Source organism: Lynx canadensis, chromosome D1 (genome assembly GCF_007474595.2).
Source record: "Lynx canadensis isolate LIC74 chromosome D1, mLynCan4.pri.v2, whole genome shotgun sequence".
Classification (NCBI taxonomy): domain Eukaryota; kingdom Metazoa; phylum Chordata; class Mammalia; order Carnivora; family Felidae; genus Lynx; species Lynx canadensis.
Window position 1 is genome coordinate 33354672 of NC_044312.2, and position 24170 is coordinate 33378841.

At 38.0% G+C, this 24170-nt stretch overlaps 1 protein-coding gene across 1 annotated transcript in view; it reads right to left on the reverse strand.

Moving 5' to 3' along the window:
- LOC115526215 overlaps window positions 1–8914 on the reverse strand; it is a gene marked incomplete at its 3' end in the record, with an annotated part of 79390 nt that extends 70476 nt beyond the window's left edge. The window contains 1 exon segment of the mRNA XM_030333692.1: window positions 8740–8914. Within this exon segment, the coding sequence (XP_030189552.1) occupies window positions 8740–8914 (175 nt within the window).
- Between the last annotated feature and the right edge of the window lie 15256 nt (window positions 8915–24170).

Consider the following 24170-nt stretch of genomic DNA (forward strand, 5'->3'; position numbering starts at 1 on the left):
TGGTGGAAGTGATGCTGTGTGACTTTTGAGACTATGTCATAATAGGAATTGTGGCCTTCTCCTTGTTCTCTCTCTTGGATCACTAGTTCTTGAGCCGTTAGGATATTCAACCAGCCTCACAGAAAAGTCCATATGGCAAGGGACTAAGCCTACCTGCCAGTAGTCAGCAAGGAGCTGAACTGAGGCATCCTGCCAATAGCCATGTGAATGAGCCACCTTGGAAGCAGATCCTCTAGTTCCAGTCAAGCCTTCAGATGACTGCAACTCTGATCAGCATCTTGACTACAACCTCATGAGAGGTGCTGAGGCAGAATCATGCAGCTAAACAACCCTCAAATTCCTGACCCAAAAAAACTATGAAGTAATAAATGTTTATAAGTTTTGTAACCACTAAATTCTATTTATTTATTTATTTATTTATTTATTTATTTATTTTAGAGCGAGAGAGTGCAAACAGAGGAGAAGAGCAGAGGGAGAGAGAGAATCTTAAGCAGTCTTCACACTGAGCCCATTGCTAGGCTCAATCTCACCACCTTGGGATCATGATCTGAGCCAAAATTAAGAGCTGGATGCTTAACTGGCTGAGCCACCCAGCACCTTAGTACGCACTACATTATAGAATAAGTAGCAAACATATCTGTCAACCCAGAGATGAAATCTTAGGCTTGTTTTACCAAATTTGGTGAAATAAAGGAATATGACTCTATTTGCCCTGTGAGTAGTATGTTGCAAATTGTGTGGATCCAGTAAAATAGAAACACTATACACAATGGGAGATGATAACATACATCCCAATTTATGGGCTCTGTAGGCCACTGGGACCTTTTGAAGCATTTCCTCTTCTGCCCTACTCCATGATAATTGGGAGTCTTATCTCTGGAGACTAGTATTCTGATGGCAGCAAACCCTGGAACCATCATCTAGTTTCAGCACCCGTGACTATATTCAGTTATAACAAACCAACATGAGAAAGTTAGTCTGTGGAGACAAGCAGGTGCAGAGAATGAGAAATGGTGGTGGGGGAGTACCTAAAGACCTTAGTTTTTAAAAGGGCCCAACTCTATTTTCTACATTCGGGTTCTGTGAGATTCCACTGTATTCTTCCAATCGCTCCACTTATATTTGAGCTAATTTGAATGGTTTCCTCTTCCTTGCAACCAAATGGTCCCTAATTATTGATAGGTACATACTCATTGTCCTGGTGGGATGGCTGGAGGTGAAGTAGGTATGGGTCAGGGAAGTCCCAGGGCTCTCCATGAAGAGGTCTCATGCCTCAGAAGGACAGCTGAAGTGGAAGTGGGTGAAAGCTGCAGAGGTCCCAAGGTGTTTCCTGCAGAGGGTGACCTAGTAGGGCAGTTGGAGCCCAAGGCAGCTGGAATCCAGAGTGACACAAGCTGGAGTCCCCAGGCTTTCTCTATAGGGGGTGCCCTAGCAGGGTGGCTGGAGGTGGGATAAGGGCCTGGGGTTTCTGGGGCACTTCATGGTGCAGTGGGGCACCATGGGGCATCATGGTGGGGTAGCTAGAGTCAAAATGGTGTGAGCCTGGAGAGTTCTGGAATGATTTGCACCTGTGTCACCTTGGCAAGATGCCTAACTGTAGTAAGAACTGACCAGGGATACTCCAGTGTGTGTCACACTGAGGTTGCTTTGGTGGGAAGTCTTTGACTTGTTTGGGCTAAGGGCCCAGGACCCACTAGGATGCCTGTACCTTGCTTTGGCCTGCACATCAAGGTGGAGTGGAAGTGTAAACTGTGGTGTTCTCCAGCTCCTCTTAACCAGGGATTTCTAGCAGCTACCCTGTTGTTTGGCTCTGTTCTAGAGCTGTTTCTTCTATATTCCAGTTCCTCTTTTAAACCACGGCTTTTTTCGTCTGTGCCCCAGGGAAGACAAATTTGTTCCCTGGTCCCTCAGTACTATCCCTCCCCACTGTGTTTCCTAGTGTAGGGGTAGGGTTTCCCTTCCTTACCATGTCTGTTTCTCTTGTTCTTTATGTGGTCTCTATCTTTTGTTGTGCAGAAGCTGTTCAGTCAGGCCTCAGTTCTTCTATAGAATCTGCACTCTCTAAATAGGTATAGATTTGGTATGTCAGTGGAGAAGGTGAATTCAGGGTCTTTTGGCTTCGTTGTCTTAGACTGGAACTCTGTATCAAATGATCCCAGTAAGACAGCATCCCAGGGCCTTGTTGCTGATCCCTCTTTTCTACTATATAACAGCATCTGTGGAACAGAAACAAATGCCCTTGGGTTCACATTTCAGCAAGACTAGTTCTTGCAACACAAGATGGTACTACATGCATGGATCTATTCTTAACTCAAGACCTCTTATTATAGCAAGCTAACCCCTAACAAGCAAGTCATTCCTGCAGAGCCTCAAAGGATAAGTCCAAGGTGAAGAACATTCATTAAATAGCTGAGTTTAGAGAAAATAGAAAAATCTTTTTTTGAGTAAAATATGTTCTAAACATTCGTATATTCTGTGGAAATAAATTATTTCAACAAAAAATGATTCAAACCATATATATCTGAATAATCAAAACGTTTTTAAGGTTTTTCATTTAAATTTCAATAAATGATAAATATTTGAGAAATACAATATTAAGTACCCATAAAAATTTCAAGAACTTTATTTACAATTAAAAATAAAATGCAAGAAACCAAAAAAAAAGAAAATTAAATGCTTTAATCCCAGAATAAAAAGTTTGTGAATAGTTTCCCTGGGAACTGAAAGCCCTGTGTGCCTCTCAGATGTGCTGCATTGATTCCTAGTTGTTAGGTGGTGGAATGCCATTTTGCAAATGCAAAGTATATTAGACATTTACTGGCAATCTTCCAGAAAAAAAAACACCCCTTGAATGGAGGAAATTCAACATAGCTGAGGTTACTGCTGAAAATAAGGAATTATTTTTGCAGGAGGACAAGACTTGTCTGTGCCACCCACATTGCAAACCATGCTGTTGATTTCACAAAGGTTTTGTTTACTGGTTCAATTGTGACCTGATTCAGGCCCTGGAGGATTGCCTATTGACAGCTCTAATTGCAAATTCAATTTTTAAATAGTTATTTATATATTTTGAGAGAAAGAGAGAGGGTGTGAGAGAGAGCACATGTGTATGAGCAGGGGAGGGGTAGAGAGAGAGGGAGAAGGAGGGAATCCCAAGCAGGCTCCATGCTGTCAGCACGGAGCCCGATGTGGGGCTCAAAGTCACAACTGTGAGATTATGACCTCAGCTGAAACCAAGAGTTGGATGTTAACCAACTGAGCCACCCATGTGCCCCACAAATTTAATTTTAGTTCAGAGATGATTTAAATAAAAACCAATTGTTTAGGTTGTCAGCACTATGAAAACATAAAGAAGGAAACACACATACATACAATATTCCAATAAGAAGACATTACTGCATTTTTGCAGAGTTTATTTAAAAGTAATTTTTCTGCTCAAAATTTCTTCTTCTAAAGACTCAAAATAATTTTACAGCATGCCTAGTGAACAATTTTTTTTTTAATTCTGAGATGGAGATTTTAGAAGTCAGAATAGACATGGGAAGTAAAAGACCATTCAATCACATTAATTTTTTTTCTAAAAATGTTAAGGAGCTTTTTTGAGGCTCTAAATGAAGCAGTTTGGTTTCCCACCAAATTTGAAATGCTGAGTAGATGTATTAGTTTTGCACTTTTGGAGAACTTATTGGGATGGAAGGACACAGTGGCATTTGGGGTTTGGCAAAACCTCTCAAATTATTTTTCAAACACTTTTGGTTTGGCAAAGGCAGATTGGATTTTGCCAAATGTCTTTTTTCCTACTTTGGAACTCAAAGGTACTTCAAGGAAAATTTAATACATATGCTTCTGTTTTACTTACTCTTAAATCATCAAATTATTGTCTTGAAACAATTGATTAATGCTCAAGAAAGTCTTTTGAACCATTTAGTGAAATTCTTATAAAGCCTCCTTGCACTCCATTCCCTCTCCTTTGCCCTGAATGTTGAAGTCATGTGATGTCAGCATTAAATCAAGCCAAAAGTCGGGAAAATTTACTTTTTGCTTCCTGTTTAGAGTCCTGCAAATATGCAGGGGTTATAAGATTAGCCAGAAATATAGCCTATTGTTACCAGATGATATGATTACAGGGTCATACAATTTTTGAGTTTAATCTTGTCCTCAGTATGAGAGTTCCCTTTTCCATCCTTCTGAGCAATCAATTGTCCACCTTCCATATCAACACACAGCAGGAAATGGGCCCTTCCATTATTGGATAACTCTAAATGTAGGTTTTTCTTTAACTCATGATTAAAGTTCACGGTAGGTTAAGTGCTTATTATTCAGGGAGATTATGCAATGATTACCTGGGAAATGTCAGCCTTCCTTGGTGTTACATCTCTAGGCTTATGGTTAGGCTCTTTTGCTGGTGTGGGAATCATAGAGGCACTGAAGGTCCTCAGTGCTGTGAATTGATGCCATTTATGCATCCAAATCTACTTTTTATTCCTATTTTTTTCTAGCTCAAAATACAAAGCCTACCCGCAACCTTGACTAGCCAAAAGACTCACTCATTTCTTCAGCATTTACTGACTACTACTCTGGTTAGCAAATGAAAGGTATTGAAGCCAAAAAGACACAGAAGTTAAATGGATATTGAATGCATATATCAAGTTATGTTATGTTCTGAGCTTAAATGGTAAACTGAGATTGGTCAGTGCTGTGTGGTGGAAGTGCTTTCTGGTGATTCTCTGGCCAACTATGGCAGAGAATGACCATAGTTAGAATCCCTTCATAAGACAGGTATCAAGATTATGATGATTGCATGGTCTCAACTGACCCAGAAGCTCCTAGGAAGCATAAACTCCTTGCACTATTTATGGCAACGACCTACCCACAGGAAAGTGACTTTTGTATAGGAGCATAACTGAGAGTTGTAGGGAGACCGACTTGGGGTGTGGACAGTGGTCTAATTTAGGGGCTGGCACAAGGTGGGGGCAGTGAATGGATAATCTAGGTGAAGAACACCAGGACATGCAGCTGATTCACATCCTGGTTATGCAGAAAAGACAGCTCCAGTTTTGCTGTATGCTTGCCCTGAGCATATAGTTCTTAAATAAAGCTGTCTTCATGTTCGTGTTTAAGATTTTCCTATTATTCTCTATAATGCCCAGATGTCTGGGCCAAACACTATGCTGTAGGGTCTTGGTGATAAAAATTATGTGCCAGGAGTGTATATTTTTATAATTTTCCTTAGAACATTCAAGGAAGCAGATGATATAATAAGTTCTATGACAGGACAGAGTATAAAGGGTGCTTCTGGCAGAGGCAACTGAGATTAAAATGATCAGAGAATATTTCCTAGAGGAGGGGGAAGCTGATTTGCACCTGGAAAGACAGCTGGGAATAACTTCAATAAGGAAATGCAAAAAAGAAGAATGGTGTTCCTGCAAGAGTTATCACCATGGGCCAGGGCATGGAGTTAAGTTAGCAGGACTTGTTCAAAAACCACAAACAGTTTATTGTAGGATATGAGGAAAGAGTGGTAAAAATTAGAAAGAGAGATGATTTAGGGGCCAACTCTAATGGGTTTTATATTTCATGCTAAGGAACTTGGCCTTTATAGCATAGGCAATGAGGGATCATTAAAGATTTCAAACTGGGGACTTACATTATCAGATTTACATTTTAGAAATATTTTGGTAGCTGTTTGAAGGGGTAATCTAGAGACAACAGGGTCAGTTTGGAGGCTATTTCCATAATCCAATAAAGGCATTTTAAGACCCTGAAGATCAAGGAGTACAAATTTGAGAGGAAATTTACAAGACTTGATTACTGAATAGATGTAGATGATAAAGGACAGAGAAAGGCCAAAAGTAAGTCTTGAGTTTCTGTAACTGAGGTAGTGATGGTTCCATTTACTGTAAGGGGTAATTCAGTAAAAAGGTAGATTTCAGGGGGAAGGTAGTAAGTTCAATTGTGGGCATCCTAGGTCTATGGAACATCCAAATGGAAATATCCAGATATAGGTCCATAGTTCAGAAAACAGACATATACATCAGGGAATTGTCAAAATATCAGACACTTTTGTGGTTATTGAAGCAAATGTCCTTTTTCTGAATGTATATATATGGTGGAAAGAGGGCTAAAGACAGAATCAAATGGAAGGGTTTCCTGCCTGATGTAAGACGGTACTGATTTCCATAAGACAATAATACCCTCAAATTTAGAGAAGCTGATTGGGAGTAGCAGTGTCAAGAGTCACTGGGCTATTTGTTTTCAGATGTTGTAGCCATTCAGTGGAATGTTTGGCTATAGTATTTCTAATAGTTTATATTGCATTCCTTGAAGTAGGCTAACATGATGAAGGTCTTCTGTCATTTTCATTGCTGCAAAACTCAGAATATCGTCAAGGATATAATCTACCATCTCAACACCTACTTCACTCTGGACTTTTTTTTTTTTTTTCAGAACAGAAGTGGCCACCTGTGGTGTTGCTTGGTGAACTGATTGTCCAGGTATCCAAGAAGCATTGGGTGTGGCCAGTTGAGTGAGATGGAAGGTGGGAGGGTGGTAGGAAGGGCAGGAAGAGTAGGTGCACTTCAGATAGTGGTCTTACATCTCTGATTTCACATACAATCAACAGATCTGTCAGTTTGTGGTCAATGTGGTATCCAGACTACCTATAATACTGCAAGTACTTCAGATGGGAATCACCATTTTGAAATCCTTGATATGAAAATGTTCAATGAAATTAGAAATTTATATTTTCACAAGAAATGTCAACATTACATTTATCAATGAAAGAAAAGAAAGAGCTATTAGATTCTGGAAATATAATGTCAACTGTTGTAAACATTTGAATGTCAAAATTAAGGAAATATTTTTATCATCTATATGTGACAACAAATTTTTTTGTTGATTGTGACTATCAGGAATATGAAGAAATCATCACTATAAAGTCTTGACAAGTAATTGTGACTAGCCATTTCAAAATTTTAAAAATTAAATATTTTTGAATTTTAAACAAATTCAGCTCTAGTTTAATACCTCTTCTAGTTATTTTGTTTTTCTTATAAATTATGCAATGTAAAGAGAAGGCAATTGTTTTTTTTCACCAATACCATTTAGGCATTTCCACACAGTGTGTAATTTATTCTAGTATGTTATATAAATAGTTTTATTATCCATGTAGTTTATTAGGTAAAACAGATTAGAAGGCACTGACCTGCGGACACCAACATTTAAGGGGAGAGTAGAAAAAAGAGTAGCTCCTAAAGGAGGTTGAAAAAGATTGACTAGAGAGTAAGTTGCAGATAAGTGGTAAGTAACATCATGGAAATCAAGGGAGTAAAAGGATATAAATAACAGTGTCTTAAAGCATGGAGAGATTGGATAAGATGACTCTGACAACTCCTCTCTATTTAGCAAAGAGGGGATGATTGATCTCAATGAAGACGGAGTCAGTGGGGTTCCCATGGCAGAATGTGGTTTGCAACAGGTTAAAGAGTAGAGAGAATTTAGGATGTGGAGGTGATAAACGTATATCTACTCTTTTAAGAAGCTCTACTTTGAAGGAATGGAATAGATTGCAACCAGCGGGAGAACCATATAGAAACTGATAAAATTTATAATGTTTTCCTCACAGAACTGGGAAAGAGAATACAGTCATGAGTTGCCATAACACAACCAGTTGAGAGAGAGAGTGTTTATAGTTATAGGAAGAGGGGGGAAATAAATAACCAGTCTCTGAGGAGGTAGGAGAGAAGATCAGAGTACAGGGAAATGGGTTAACCTTAAAGGACACTCCTTTCTTGGAGCTTGTAGGGGCAGAGATGAGTGTAAGGTTCTATACTAACATATAACAATGTGGCTACAAATAGTTGAAGGCATATGAATCACATAGTTTTTATTTTTCTTAGTGTATTATGAGGTCAAATTAATCTAGGAGAAAGGAGCTTGAGAAGAGTGGTTAAGTCTGAAGTTTGGTGAAACTGGCTAAAGACCTTGTTTTTTTTTAATGTTTATTCATTTTTGAGACAATGAAAGAGACAGAGTGCAAGCAGGGGAGGGGCAGAGAGAGGGAGACACAGAATTGGAAGCAGGCTCCAGGCTCTGAGCTGTCAGCCCAGAGCCCAACGCAGGGCTCGAACTCACAAACCGTGAGACCATGACCTGAGCAGAAGTGGGACGCTTAACCCACTAAGCTACTCAGGTGCCCCTAAAGACCTTAGTTTTATAATGGTTATAATATAAAAAGATAGGCGATTTTCTCCAGACATATTTAGCAGAAATAGAATGGAGAAGACACATACTTGGGTTAATCCAAGATTGGGAATTTACAGAGTAGTCTTAGGGCAGAAGTGAGGTGGCTTGGAGAGTGAGAGCGCTGTAAGACTGTTTGAAGGGCAGACCATAGGGTTCACATAACAAGGGATGGAAGTGAAGCTGCTTGAGATCTCCAAGGTAATCGTGGGACTGGGAGGGAACTGTCAGAGTTATTAAAGAATGAAGGAGGAGAAGACAACATTTTGTGCAACATTTGACGAAGTTTAGGGCGTTTTATTTACAATTAAATGATTCTGTAGATAAAAGAAAGTCTTGGGGGAAATGAAGGGCAATAGAAAGAAGATTCAGGAGAGAAGAAGCACAGGGCAATAAGAGGAAAGAAGAGATGATCCCAGAAGTTTGCATATTAGGTGGAGTTATAGGAGTTCTACAACTACAGTAACAGGAGGAATCCATGAGGTCAACAGGACTTACTGTCCAAACAGGATGAAGGCTGGGCTGCAGTTGGTGAGGGGAGGATGGTCATGGACTCAGGGTTCTCAACAAAATATGGCGAGGAAATGTTTAGCTCCCTAAGAGGTGGAGGTGGACATGTGTAAGATGATGAGAATTCAACCTTAGAGAAAGCACTGCTCAGTGGGTTACTCATGCTTCAAGTCCTACAGGATGCCTTCTCTGACACCTACAGGTAGTAAGCAAACATTTTGTCAGGAAGGAGACCAGGCAAAAAAAAATGACACATCAATTGCTAGATTGAGAAGTAGTTTTGTGTCAACTTAGCTTCACCTTTCAGGAAGTGTTCTGGAAGGAAGACTCATGAATCACAGTCAGCAGATCAGGCCAGAGCTCCATACTCCGCTGGGAATGTTGCCACGTGCAAACCCAGTGAAACTCTCAGAGTCCAGCCTTTTGCCTCAAGGCCAGTCCAACTAAAACATAATTTTGGCTCAAAAGACAAAGGCATGTTACCAACCAACTTTGCCACTTGAAATGGAGCTAGAAAAATATCCTCATAACAGAGGTAGGTCTTGATTCACCTTTTTTTTCCTGAAGGAATTAAGGTTTAATTAAATATTTATTTTTGTTCTCCTAAATCTGCTGCAATAGAGACAGTATATGATTTTTAATTATTTACAATTCTGCTGCTATATGTATCATTCACTTTCCTCAGGTATCTGAGGTGTCTAAATGAGGAGGAAGTGCTCATTTGTTGGGGAGTGCTATATGAAACATCTTTTCCAGAAATAGCTTAAGCCATAATGGCATAATAAAACATTTTTAAAAGCTGCCAGGCATTAAGTATAACAAAACATAAATATAACATCTGTTTTTAATTATATGCCTGTACAATATTTTTACATAAAAATGGAATTTTGTTTTTGTCAAATGTTTTCTTATTTTCTTTTTAACTGTTGACAGCAATGAGAAAATGATAAGGAGAAGATAAGGAAAGAAACAGATTAAGTATTAGTGCAATACTATGTATTTAAATAATAGCTCTACTTAATGTTTAAATCCATCTCCTTGACTCTGCCAAGTCTCCTACTCATCACTGTTTTGGTTCTTTTCCTTACATTCCAGACATCAGAGGACATATCTGGTATTTCATGGTAATTTTCTCCTACACAATATTAAAGATAGAGACCCTCTCCCTGGAAGAATGCTTATATGCACTCGTGTGCACATATACACACACATACAGGCACACACACACAATTTTAGGAGATTCATGCCTTCTGACTCTATTGAATCCCATTCTTAGGCTCCCAAATTAAGTTCCTCTACTCTGTCCAATGGGCATTCAGTACAGAATGCCATTTATTGTCTGGAACTGTGATAGTGATCTCTGTATCCCTGCAGTGCTTACTGTCTTGCCTGACATAGAGAAATCATGTTTGATAAGCTACATTGCAAGAAAGACATGTCTTTTTAATTAAGGATGTATACAGAAGAGTTGTTAGGTGAGTGCTGAGGTAAGGTGAGAGCTGTTGGGGCAAAGGCAGGGTGATTATAGATTGAAGTCTACTACTTGTTTTCTCTTAGATCTCAGCCAGCTGACTAGAAAGACTGAAAAAGAAGCAGTCTTTGGTTAAAGAAAGGATTCCTAAATTTCTGAAGTTGGATTCTGCTGATTGTAGGAAAAGATTGGATGATATCAGAAACCAAAGAAGCTTCTAAAGAGTGATGTGGATAAAAGAAATACTTAAAGGTATAATGAGACAGAGTAAATCACAGAGGTGCCAGAGTGAGGATTACCATCCTCAAAGTTTTCCAGTTGAAGCTTGGCCCCCTTGTGGTTTTATACAGCAAGGCAAGGCTCCCAAAGTAGTAGGCTCAGAACAATTACTGCCTGTATTGTTCCCTGCCAGACAGTTATTGATTCCATGACCCTCTCCTGTATCCCATCAAGGAATGGAAAACATGCTGCATTGGGGACATTTCCACCCAGATTTTTTGTCTAGTCACTGTCATGGTCATAGAAAGCTCTGGCCTGCTTTCTCTGCAGCCAGTCTTAACAGGAGGTGGTGTGCTCAGCTCCTGCCAGAAATGAATTCCTGATGTAGATGACTAAAATAAAACTGCCTGTGAAAAGCTAGTTTATACATTAAGACAGAGACATAGCTTTAGCTACAACTGTATTTACAGGGAAAGAATAAACAATAGAAGAAATCATCAAATAACACTCTCCTCTTCTTTCTTCCTGACCCAGCTTTCCTTCCCTTTTGTGCTCAACCCACAATCTCTTTGTGCACAGTTTTTTTTGACCAAAGAAGCTGTTTGATCAACTTGGAATATGTTAGCTGAAAATAAATCTATTTGATCAGGAGAAGAGTGTTGGGAACCTTTTGTCTTTAATCAGAAAGATAGGGACTAGAATGATATTTAACATGGAGACAGAAGAAAGATATCATAATTTTGATGTCTGTCATCACTTTTCACTTGGGTTCCATTTAAAACAGGTCAGACCCTGATCCTCACACCAGCTGAAAGCCAAAATCACTCCCAAATTTTTTTTTTGTTTTTGTTTCTGTTTTGCTGCTTCCCAAATGTAGCCATGCTATGTCAATTTAAGACAAAAGTGGGCCAGACCTTCCTGCAGGTCCTTTCCTTCTAGAAGATTTTGAAGGAGAAATATGTTTTGTGACTCTATACATAGTCAGGGGACACATGATACTAATTTACTAGACCTGGGAGAAAAATAGCTATAAATTTTCCACCTTAATTTGCTGGATTATTTCATTCTCTGTCATGATACAAATATCTATGACATTAGAGAGAGAAGCTTGTTCTGAGATATTATACTCATCAAATATGTGCTCATTATTATTGAGTCACAGGTTGATAAAATATGATATAAATAGTTGTTAGTAATCAGGATTTTGTTTTCTTTTGGCTTACTTTTTCCCATCTGGTTTTGGTTTTGTGGTTGCCTTTCCAGTCCTGAGCAAATGTAATAAAAAAAAGAATATTAAGAAAATAAAAACACAATATGATTTGTGAATCTCATCCTTTCCAACCCTCTAAATAAATAGGTATTTTAGGAAATCCAGACTGAGTATGATATTACACTAGAGACTCATGTATTAAATACCCCAACCAGACATAGAATGAACATGTTTCATTCTTGAATGCCATGTTCAACAGAGAAAAATGATTATTTCACCTCACACCTCGCCTTGATATTCTGTGACAATGACATGGGTAGCAAGAAAGAAAAAAAGAGAGACACACAGAGAGAAACCCAGCAATGAGAAAAAGCACAAAAATGTGTTGGTTAGTATGGTGAAGAGATTGGAGCTAAGTTCTTGGGGTAATCACCAACTCTCTTACCTCAGAGGACTCTCATTGACACAATGAAAGAAAATACTCTCTGTGCATTCTTGGTTGCCTCCAACTTGAGCCCATGGAATCCATTCCAGGTCTATTGGTCATAACATGAAAGTAGTAATAGTAATAATGATAGTTCACATACACTATGTGCCAACTGTTGCATCGAGTACATTAAGGCATTATCTTTGCTCCTCCCAACAGTCCTCTATGGTAGCCTGTATTTTTTATTATTACAGGTTTATTGAGGGGAAATCAAAGCTTGGAGAGGCTAAAAGACTTGCCTAGGGTCGTAGAGTTAGTACAATGTGGAAAAGGATTGGAAACCACGTTTGTGTGTCAGCACTTATCCTTTTGCCTAGATCTTTATATTCAGAGACATGTACCTACCAACAAAAGAAAACTACCTGGAGAGGCTGGAGCTCTCCCTCCTTCTGATTTCCAGTTTGTGCTGCACATGTCCCAGCAGCACACTAGTTATTATAGTCCATCTCATCTGTCTTCTTGTCTATCTTTTCTACCAAATGGAACTCCTTGACAGTGAATCCAGAACACTGATAATGCCTGACACATAGTAGGTACTTTAAACATTGTTGTTGGATGACAAATGCTAAAAATGATTACATGCTAGAGATTTATAATAATTAAGACCAGTTTTGCCTAGCTAATTTTCCATCCTTTTCCAGATATTTAATAGTTTTGTTTTTAACTGCATACCAACTTTTAAAACGTAAGGAGGTGTAGTTGAAAATACAATCTGATGCATAATTTCCATTTCTACAGATGGCATTTGCAAATTTAATTCTAATTACAGAATTAGCTATTTCATTGTATTGAAAAGAAAGCATTTTAATTTAACACTTTAATAGGAAGTTTATGCATATTTACTAACTTAATTATAGAACTATCATCAAGTAGCTTTTGAATATGTAAGCCACAAAATACAATTAACTTTTTGATGGAAGATGTAGTCTTGTTTTAATAGAAGCTTGTTTCATTCACATCATTGCATTGTACTTAGCTCAGTCCTCCGATGCCCTCTAGTGGTGATAAATAGTAACTAAAAAAAATAAGTGAAAATAAAGTGGATTTATCCAGTAGTGGCTTTTTTTTTACAATCAGTAACCACATCTGTTCTAATTATTATATACATAAAATATAATTAAAAATATAGAGTAATTTCTTTGTATTTTATTTTAAATGTAACATCCTTTTAAAATGTAATATTAAAAATAATAGTAAAAGAATATTGACACACACACTTATACATAATGAATAAAGTATAGGGAATAATTAAACAAATATGTGTGTCCTGAGAATTGGTTTAAGATATAGAAAAGGAAAATAAAGATAGAAGTAGACAAAAAACATTTATTTTTTAAATTTTTTTAATTTAAAAGGCCAATGTCTTTCCATAATGTCATAACTTCATAATGTCAACTTCCCATGAAGCAGAATAAGAAAACTCATCCTCATGTGAATACAATCAACCCTCAGCCTCATTAACAAATATGCTCTAGCCAACTGATCAAACCAGTAGCTTTTACTGAGGAAAAAAAGCTTTCATAATGCTTTGCACATAGTGAACACTCAATAAATAATTATTTATTTATTTTGTACTCTGTAAACAATTTTCTATTAATAAATCTTGATTGATTCTTTTAAAAGCTATGCTGGGGAAATATGAATTTCTATCATGGAGAAAATTAATATTATTTATCTGCTTTCAAATTAAATTATTTCAAAATCATTCCCAGAGGAAATTGTTTCACTTATATTTTAAAAACAGAAGCAACAATAACCATTTTAAAAGTCTACTGAGTTAAGGCTCTTGCAGTATTGTCATCAGGGTCACTTCTCACAACTCTCAATTTCGACTACTTATGATTCAGAAATATTTATTATTTTTCAACATACTGGAAATTGATACCAACCCTGCTATCTTAAATTTATATAGGACCAAACTATATTTCGGTAGTCAATACTCAAACTGTGTCTGATGACTGTTTCCACTTTGTAGATAGAGAAAGTAGTTTTGAAATACTTAGGAACATACAGATGCAATTCAACTCACTTTTCCCACAAGGTGTCACTATGGTACCTATGAAATATATTCATAGATTTATTTATCTGTCTGTGACCCTATTTTTAAAAAACAATTGAAAAAGATTTATACATAGGCACATGATCCTGAAATGAAGCACACATAGGAGATAAGTGAGTTTATAGATATCTAATATTTACTACATATATATGAAAGCAAACATATTTGTTTGGATGTATATTGAAATCTTAATAATATACATCCAAAAGGAAGTATAAAACATTATGTATATATGTATATATAATACTATATATAATACTATATATATAAAATACGGTATATATATATGCTTGTATTCAAGATTATTCATTTTTAGACAAATACCCTAAAAGTACATGGCATGTCACTTACATTGTGACTCTTCTTACCAAGTATGTGATACATTCATGGGTGGTTACATATTGAGTTTATATATTTAATGTGCATGTGTAATGGTTAAAGGATGAATATCATGTGACTTCTGAGTGATGAACAACTGGCAAATTCGTGTCTGTCTTTTCTTTTTGTTTTAAGTGAGTTTGAGGTTAAGAGCCAAGAAATCATTCAGAGCAGAGTTCAAAATCCAGTTCAGCCACCTGTATAACCTCTGCCAAGTTAATTAACCTCCTGAGCCTGCTTTTTTATTTATAAATGGGGATAGTAATATCTATCTCACTGTAGTTGCTTTGAGAATAATTGAGACAATGCATGTAAAGCACCTAGCACAGAAGAGATTACTTAATAAATAATAGTAGTTATTATTAATTTCAAGAGGGAAATGTTAATTAGAATCAGATTTTATGCTTTGATCACAAGTCTTTGCATATAAAAGACCAGAGTGTTTCTCACAGATGTGGAATTCTTATGTAATAAAATTAAAGCATGTCTATAAAAATTTAAATACTTGTAATAATGGATATTCTAACGATCTCTAATGAAGGTTTTGTTTGCTAAACTCAACTACTTGCTTGAAGTGCAAACAGAGTTCTGGTCTTGCTTTTAGGAATGATTCTCTTCTGCTAGTGATAGTAGCTGAAATTTGTCTTTTATCAGGCAGCTGCACAAAGTTAAACATCATTTGATTAATTGTTAGGCAAACAAACTGTGGGATTTCTTTCTGTCCCCTTGTATTAGTCCTGCTTTGTAGCATTATATGATGCCCCTTTCTCTAAGTCTTCAATAGCTCCCCAAGGCTCTGAGTACAGAATGCAAACATGGCAGACATCTGCAGCTTGCCTGGTTAATGGAGTCAGCCTCAGATGTTGTGGCCCGGGTCTTATCACCACTGGCTGATCAGCACACTTTACAAATGAGGGATCTAAAATTCACCTGAAGGCTGAAATGACTTGCCCAAAGTAATACTACTCCTAAATGACTGAGCTAAGACTAGAAACCAAATGTCCTATTTCATCCACAATCTCTGGATGAAAAGGACACCTAATTTCAGAAGAGCCAGGATTATCTTCTTCAACCTAAGTCGTGTTAAAGAACTAGAACAGGCTGGGACAATGAAGTGCAGCATACTCACTCATCCAAAGCAGTCAACTTATACTAAGGAGTATTAAGAAAAATATTTCAAGGGCTTTAAGAAATACATCTTTTTGTTAGGTATCTTTATTTTTGTTTTCTTTCTTTTTTTAAAATTTTATTTATTTATTTATTTATTTATTTATTTTTTAATATATAAAATTTATTGTCAAATTGGTTTCCATACAATGCCCAGTGAACATTCCAAAAGATGCCCTCTTCAATGCCCATCACCTACCCTCCCCTCCCTTGCACCCCCCATCAACCCTCAGTTTGTTCTCAGTTTTTAAGAGTCTCTTATGTTTTGGCTCCCTCCCTCTCTAACCTCCTTTTTTTTTCCTTCCCCTCCCCCATGGGTTTCTGTTAAGTTTCTCAGGATCCACATAAGAGTGAAAACATATGGTATCTGTCTTTCTCTGTATGGCTTATTTCACTTAGCATCACACTGTCCACTTCCACCCACATTGCTACAAAGGGCCATATTTTGTTCTTTCTCATTGTCATGTAGTATTCCATTGTGTACATAAACCACAATTTCTTTATCCATTCATCAGTTGATGGACATTTAGGCTTTTTCCACAATTTGGCTATTGTTGAGAGTGCTGCTATAAACATTGGGGTACAAGTGCCCCTATACATCAGTACTCCTGTATCCCTTGGATAAATTCCTAGCAGTGCTACTGCTGGGTCATAGGGTAGGTCTATTTTTAATTTTCTGAGGTACCTCCACATTGTTTTCCAGAGTGGCTGCACCAGTTTGCATTCCCACCAACAGTGCAAGAGGGTTCCCATTTCTCCACATCCTCTCCAGCATCTATAGTCTCCTGATTTGTTCATTTTGGCCACTCTGACTGGCGTGAGGTGATATCTGAGTGTGGTTTTGATTTGTATTTCCCTGATGAGGAGCGACGTTGAGCATCTTTTCATGTGCCTGTTGGCCATCCGGATGTCTTCTTTAGAGAAGTGTCTATTCATGTTTTCTGCCCATTTCTTCACTGGATTATTTGTTTTTTGGGTGTGGAGTTTGGTGAGCTCTTTATAGACTTTGGATATTAGCCCTTTGTCCGATATGTCACTTGCAAATATCTTTTCCCATTCTGTCGGTTGCCTTTTAGTTTTGTTGGTTGTTTCCTTTGCTGTGCAGAAGCTTTTTATCTTCATGAGGTCCCAATAGTTCATTTTTGCTTTTAATTCCCTTGCCTTTGGCGATGTGTCAAGTAAGAAATTGCTGCAGCTGAGGTCAGAGAGGTTTTTTCCTTCTTTCTCCTCTAGGGTTTTGATGGGTTCCTGTCTAACATTCAGGTCCTTTACCCATTTTGAGTTTATTTTTGTGAATGGTGTAAGAAAGTGGTCTAGTTTCTTTCTTCTGAATGTTGCTGTCCAGTTCTCCCAGCACCATTTGCTAAAGAGACTGTCTTTTTTCCATTGGATATTCTTTCCTGCTTTGTCGAAGATTAGTTGGCCATACTTTTGTGGGTCTAGTTCTGGGGTTTCTATTCTATTCCATTGGTCTATGTGTCTGTTTTTGTGCCAATAATATGCTGTCTTGATGATTACAGGTTTGTAGTAGAGGCTAAATTCTGGGATTGTGATGCCTCCTGCTTTGGTCTTCTTCTTCAAAATTCCTTTGGCTATTCGGGGCCTTTTGTGGTTCCATATGAATTTTAGGATTGCTTGTTCTAGCTTCGAGAAGAATGCTGGTGCAATTTTGATTGGGATTGCATTGAATGTGTAAACTGCTTTGGATAGTATTGACATTTTAACCATATTTATTCTTCCAACCCATGAGCACGGAATGTTTTTCCATTTCTTTAAATCTTCTTCAATTACCTTCATAAGCTTTCTATAGTTTTCAGCATACAGATCTTTTACATCTTGGTTAGATTTATTCTTAGGTATTTTATGCTTCTTGGTGCAATTGTGAATGGGATCAGTTTCTTTATTTGTCTTTCTGTGGCTTCATTGTTAGTGTATAAGAATGCAACTGATTTCTGTACATTGATTTTGTATCCTGCAACTTTGCTGAATTCGTGTATCAGTTCTAGCAGACTTTTGGTGGAGTCTATCGGATTTTCCATGTATAATATCATGTCATCTGCAAAAAGCGAAAGCTTGACTTCATCTTTGCCAATTTTGATGCCTTTGATTTCCTTTTGTTGTCTGATTGCTGATGCTAGAACTTCCAACACTATGTTAAACAACAGCGGTGAGAGTGTCCATCCCTGTCGTGCTCGTGATCTCAGGGGGATAGCTCTCAGTTTTTCCCCATTGAGGATATTAGCTGTGGGCTTTTCATAAATGGCTTTTATGATGTTGAAGTATTTTCCTTCTATCCCGACTTTCTCGAGGGTTTTTATTAAGAAAGAATGCTGAATTTTGTCAAATGCTTTTTCTGCATCGATTGACAGGATCATATGGTTCTTATCTTTTCTGTTATTAATGTGATGTATCATGTTGATTGATTTGAGAATGTTGAATCAGCCCTGCATCCCAGGAATTCACCACTTGATCATGGTGAATAATTCTTTTTATAAGCTGTTGAATTCGATTTGCTAGTATCTTATTGAGAATTTTTGCATCCATATTCATCAGGGATATTGGCCCGTAGTTCTCTTTTCTTACTGGGTCTCTGTCTGGTTTGGGAATCAAAGTAATGCTGGCTTCATAGAACGAGTCTGGAAAATCCTTCCCTTTCTATTTTTTGGAATAGCTTGAGAAGGATAGGTATTATCTCTGCCTTAAATGTCCAGTAGAATCCCCAGGGAAGCCATGTGGTCCTGGACTCTTATTTGTTGGGAGATTTTTGATAACTGATTTCATTTCTTCGCTGGTTATGGGTCTGTTCAAGCTTTCTATTTCCTCCTGTTTGAGTTTTGGAAGTGTGTGGGTTTGTTCATTTCTTCCAGGTTGTCCAGTTTGTTGGCATATAATTTGTCCTTTTCTTCCAGGTTGTCCAGTTTGTTGGCATATAATTTTTCAAAGTATTCCCTGATAATTGTTTGTATCTCTGAGGGATTGGTTGTCATAATGCCATTTTCATTCATGATTTTATCTATTTGGGTCATCTCCCTTTTCTTTTTGAGAAGCCTGGCTAGAGGTTTGTCAATTTTGTTTATGTTTTCAAAAAACCAACTCTTGGTTTCATTGATCTGCTCTACAGTTTTTTTTTAGATTCTATATTGTGTATTTCTGCTCTGATCTTTATTATTTCTTTTCTTCTGCTGGGTTTGGGGTGTCTTTGCTGCTTTGCTTCTATTTCCTTTAGGTGTGCTGTTAGATTTTGTATTTGGGATTTTTCTTGTTTCTTGAGATAGGCCTGGATTGCAATGTATTTTCCTCTCAGGACTGCCTTTGCTGCATCCCAAAGTGTTTGGATTGTTGTATTTTCATTTTCGTTTGTTTCCATATATTTTTTAATTTCTTCTCTAATTTTCTGGTTGACCTATTCATTGTTTAGTAGGGTGTTCTTTAGCCTCCATACTTTTGGAGGTTTTCCAGACTTTTCCTGTGGTTGATTTCAAGCTTCATCGCATTGTGGTCCGAAAGTATGCATGGTATGATCTCAATTCTTGTATACTAATGAAGGGCTGTTTTGTGACCCAGAATGTGATCTATCTTGGAGAATGTTCCATGTGCACTCAAGAAGAAAGTATAGTCTGTTGCTTTGGGATGTAGAGTTCTAAATATATCTGTCAAGTCCATCTGATCCAATGTATCATTCAGGGTCCTTGTTTCTTTATTGACCATGTGTCTAGATGGTCTATCCATTGTTGTAAGTGGGGTATTAAAGTCCCCTGAAATTACCACATTCTTGTCAATAAGGTTGCTTATGTTTGTGAGTATTTGTTTTTTGTATTTGTGGGCTCCTGTATTAGGCGCATAGACATTTATAATTGTTAGTTCTTCTTGATGGATAGACCCTGTAATAATTATATAATGCCCTTCTTCATCTCTTGTTACAGCTTTTAATTTAAAGTCTAGTTTGTCTGATATAAGTATGGCTACTCCAGCTTTCATTTGGCTTCCAGTAGCATGACAAATAGTTCTCCATCCCCTCACTTTCAATCTGAAAGTGTCCTCAGGTCTAGAATGAGTCTCTTGTAGACAGCAAATAGATGGGTCTTGTTTTTTTTTATCCATTCTAATATGCTATGTCTTTTGGTTGGCGCATTTAGTCCATTTACATTCAGTGTTATCATAGAAAGATATGGATTTAGAGTCATTGTGATGTCTGTAGGTTTCATGCTTGTAGCGATGTCTCTGGTACTTTGTCTCACAGGATTCCCCTTAGGATCTCTTGTAGGGCTGGTTTAGTGGTGATGAATTCCTTCAGTTTTTGTTTGGGAAGCCCTTTATCTCTCCTTCTATTCTAAATGACAGAGTTGCTGGATAGAGGATTCTCGGCTGCATATTTTTTCTGTTCATTACATTGAAGATTTCCTGCCATTCCCTTTTGGCCTGCCAAGTTTCAGTAGAGAGATCCGTCACTAGTCTTATTGGTCTCCCTTTATATGTTAGAGCACGTTTATCCCTTGCTGCTTTCAGAATTTTCTCTTTATCCTTGTATTTTGCCAGTTTCACTATGATATGTCATGCAGAAGATTGATTCAAGTTACATCTGAAGGGAGTTCTCTGTGTCGCTTGGATTTCAATGCCTTTTTCCTTCCCCAGATCAGGGAAGTTCTCAGCTATTATTTCTTCAAGTACACCTTCAGCACCCTTCCCTCTCTCTTCTTCCTCTGGAATACGAATAATGTGTAGATTATTTCTCTTTAGTGTATCACTTAGTTCTCTAATTTTCTCCTCATACTCCTGGATTTTTTAATCTCTCTTTTTCTCAGTTTCTTTTTTTCCCATAATTTTATCTTCTATTCACCTATTCTCTCCTCTGCCTCTTCAATCTGAGCTGTGGTAGTCTCCTTTTTTTTTTTTTGCAGCTCATTAATAGCATTTTTTAGCTCCTCCTGGCTGTTCCTGAGTCCCTTGATCTCTGTAGCAATAGATTCTCTGCTGTCCTTTATACTATTTTCAAGCCCAGAAATTAATTTTATGACTATTATTCTTCATTCACTTTCTGTTATATTGTTTAAATCATTTTTGATCAGTTTGTTAGCTGTCGTTATTTCCTGGAGGTTTTTTTGAGGGGAATTCTTCTGTTTGGTCATTTTGGATAGTCCCTGGGGTGGTGCGGAACTGCAGGGCACTTCCCCTGTGCTGTCTTGAATAACTTGTGTTGGTGGGTGGGGCCGCAGTCAGACCTGATGTCTGCCCCCAGCCCACCACTGGGGCCACAGTCAGACTGGTGTGTTCCTTCTCTTCCTCTCTCCTAGGGTTGGGATTCACTGCAGGGTGGCGTGCCCCATCTGGGCTACTTGCACACTGCCAGGCTTGTGGTGCTGGGGATCTGGCGTATTAGCTGGTGTGGATCGGCAAGGTTCACAGGGGCGGGATGGCAGGCTCAGCTTGCTTTTCCTCTGGAGATTCACTTCAGGATGGGCCCTGCGGCAGCGGGAGGGAGTCAGACCCGCCGGAGGGATGGATCCGCAGAAGCACAGCGTTGGGTGTTTGTGCGGTGCAAGCAAGTTCCCTGGCAAGAACTGGTTCCCTTTGGGATTTTGGCTGGGGGATGGGCGAGGGAGATGGCACTGGTGAGCACCTTTGTTCCCTGCCAAGCTGCACTCTATTGTCTGGGGCTCAACAACTCTCCCTCCCATTGTCCTCCAGCCCTCCTGTTCTCTGAGCAAATCTGTTAACTTATAACCTTCCAGATATTAAGTCCCACTTGCTGTCAGAACACGCTCCATCTGGCCCCTCCGTTTTTGCAAGCGAGACTCGTGGCTCTGCTTTGCCAGTGGGCTGCCCCTCCACCCTGGTTCCCACCCGCCTGTCCCTATCACACGCACCACCTCTCAGGCCTTCCTACCCTCTTTTGTGGACCTTTTGTCTATGCTTGGCTCCAGAGAATCTGTTCTGCTAGTCTTCTGGCGATTTTCTGGGTTATTTAGGCAGGTGTGGGTGGAATCTAAGTGATCCGCAGGATGCGGTGAGCTCAGCATCCTCCCACGCTGCCATCTTCCCCATCTGTTTTTTTTCTATATTTGTTTTATTTCTAAACACAATATTTTTTTAAAAAATTTACTTATTTTAAAGTCAGGCAGAGAAATTCAGATACCATATGTTTTCACTCACATGTGGATCTTTAGAAACTTAACAGAAGACCATGGGGGAGGGGAAGGGAAAAAAGTTACAGTGAGGGAGGGAGGCAAACCATAAGAGACTCTTAAATACTGAGAACAAACTGAGGGTTGATGGGGTGTGGGGAAGAGGGGAAAGTGGGTGAAGGGCATTGAGAAGGGCACTTGTTGGAATGAGCAGTGGGTGTTGTATGGAAGCCTATTTGACAATAAATTATATTTTAAAAATTTACTTATTTTATTTATCTATTTATTTTTAATTTATTTTAAAAATTAAAAAAAATTTCTAAGTACAATAAATAATACAATATTGCTAATCATTTCTACAAGAAAAATTATCTGTTGGCTACTCCATGGTTCAGAACCTACCCTGCAGGTGGTGACTCTGAGTTGTGCTAGTAGCAGCCTGGCTTATGTTGCAGTAAATCTTTGCTACTCAAAGTGTGGTCTTCAGTTCATCAGCCTCCAAAACACCTGGGAGCTTGTTTGAAATGTAGACTCCCAAGCCCTACTCAGATCTTTTGAATTGGAATCTGCATTTTAACCAGGTTCCCAAGTGACTAGTACAGAGACTAAAATCTGAGTAGCATCATCTTAATCTTATATGAAAGTGCCTCATGGAAGCAGTATTCTGTTTAGATTCCTTTCTAATGCTCTGGCTGGTTCTACCATGGGAAAAACAGGTGAGATCGTTGTAATATTATTGACACTTTTTTGTAATTCCTCAAGTGATAATTTCCTTCTTCCTTCTTGAAATTTTATTGAATTTAGGCTGTCTGGCAAGGAATTGGTTTAAAAAAACTGGACAAAAATGTTTGATTTTCTCCCCTTTTTTAATCGTAAAAAGAAAATTTATTCATTAGAGGAAATTTGAATGATATATGTATAAAGCAGAAAACAAACCATTTGTCAATACAGAGAAATAGCCACTATATTACCATCTTGGTATATTGTCTTCAAATATGTATATAAATTTATTTAATAAATATTTATTCAATACAATATATGAATTTATTTATTATATTGAATAAGTAATGCATCCATATGGTTCAAAATGCAAAAAGGTATATAGTGAAAGCATTTTGCCCATTTCTGTGCCCCATCTGCTCAGTTCCACTCACAACCCCAAAAGATAACTACTCCTATTAATATTTTATTATCCTTCAGGAGATATTTTTATGTATAATCAAATACATATGAATATGTGTACTTTACCCATTTTTAAAAATATTTCATTTATTTTTGAGACAGAGAGAGAGAGAGCATGCACAAGCAGGGGCAGAGGATCCAAAGTGGGCTCTGTGCTGACAGCAGTGAGCAGGATGCAAGACTTGAACTCCCGAACCGTGGGATCATGACCCGAGCCAAAGTTGGACACTCAACCAACTGAGCCGCCCAGGCATCCCTGTACTTTCTCCATTTTAACACAAATTATAGCTTTATTCTGCATAGTTTTGCACCTTAGGCATATGTTTTTACAGTGAATGTCCACAGTTATGATACATTTGCAAATTGTGGTTCATTGTATTTTACCATAAGCATTTCCATGTTTTTACAGTTTTCATAAGTGTCATTTGAAATGGCCACACTATGTTTCATATGTACAGTTGCAATAACTTACTTAACCAGTAGAGGTTACTGTGCATATTTTCCCTTCCCCCTTCAAGTGCAGATACCTTTGTGTTGAAATTCTTTGTGCATAGATTTTCTCCCACCCAGTGGGTGCTGGGGGGAGCTTAGATAGGCATACAACAACTAACTGCTGTTAAGATCCCAGAGAAGGTCAAGCCTTGGTTGTTCAACTCTTTTTCCATATTATGGAATATTCTGTAACCTACTAAAATAATACTTCTTTTCTCTTAAAATATAAAGAAGAATTTAAGCTTGTGGCAAATAAGTATTAACTAATTAATACATAAAATAATGGGGAGAGATGTGGATACTTCCATCCAGCAAAGGGTTAATTCATATTTGGTAGAAAAGGAATAGGATTGCCTAATGAGTCAAGTAGAAATGAAAAACAAAACCTACCTAAAACTGAGAAAATGGCAAAGGCACATCCATAGAAAATGAACACCATAGGAGAGTCTGTTCTTGCTACAGCAGGAAAAATATTAGAAAAGGAAAAGTGCTTCACTGAAAAATATGTCTCAAAGTCTGGAGAACTCAAATGGCTGAGGAAACACCTTTCATCTCTGAAGCAACAGGCTTGGTAAGTACCTAGTATAAAGTTCTTGGTCAAAAACTCTGAGACAGATTCACTAACAAGAGCA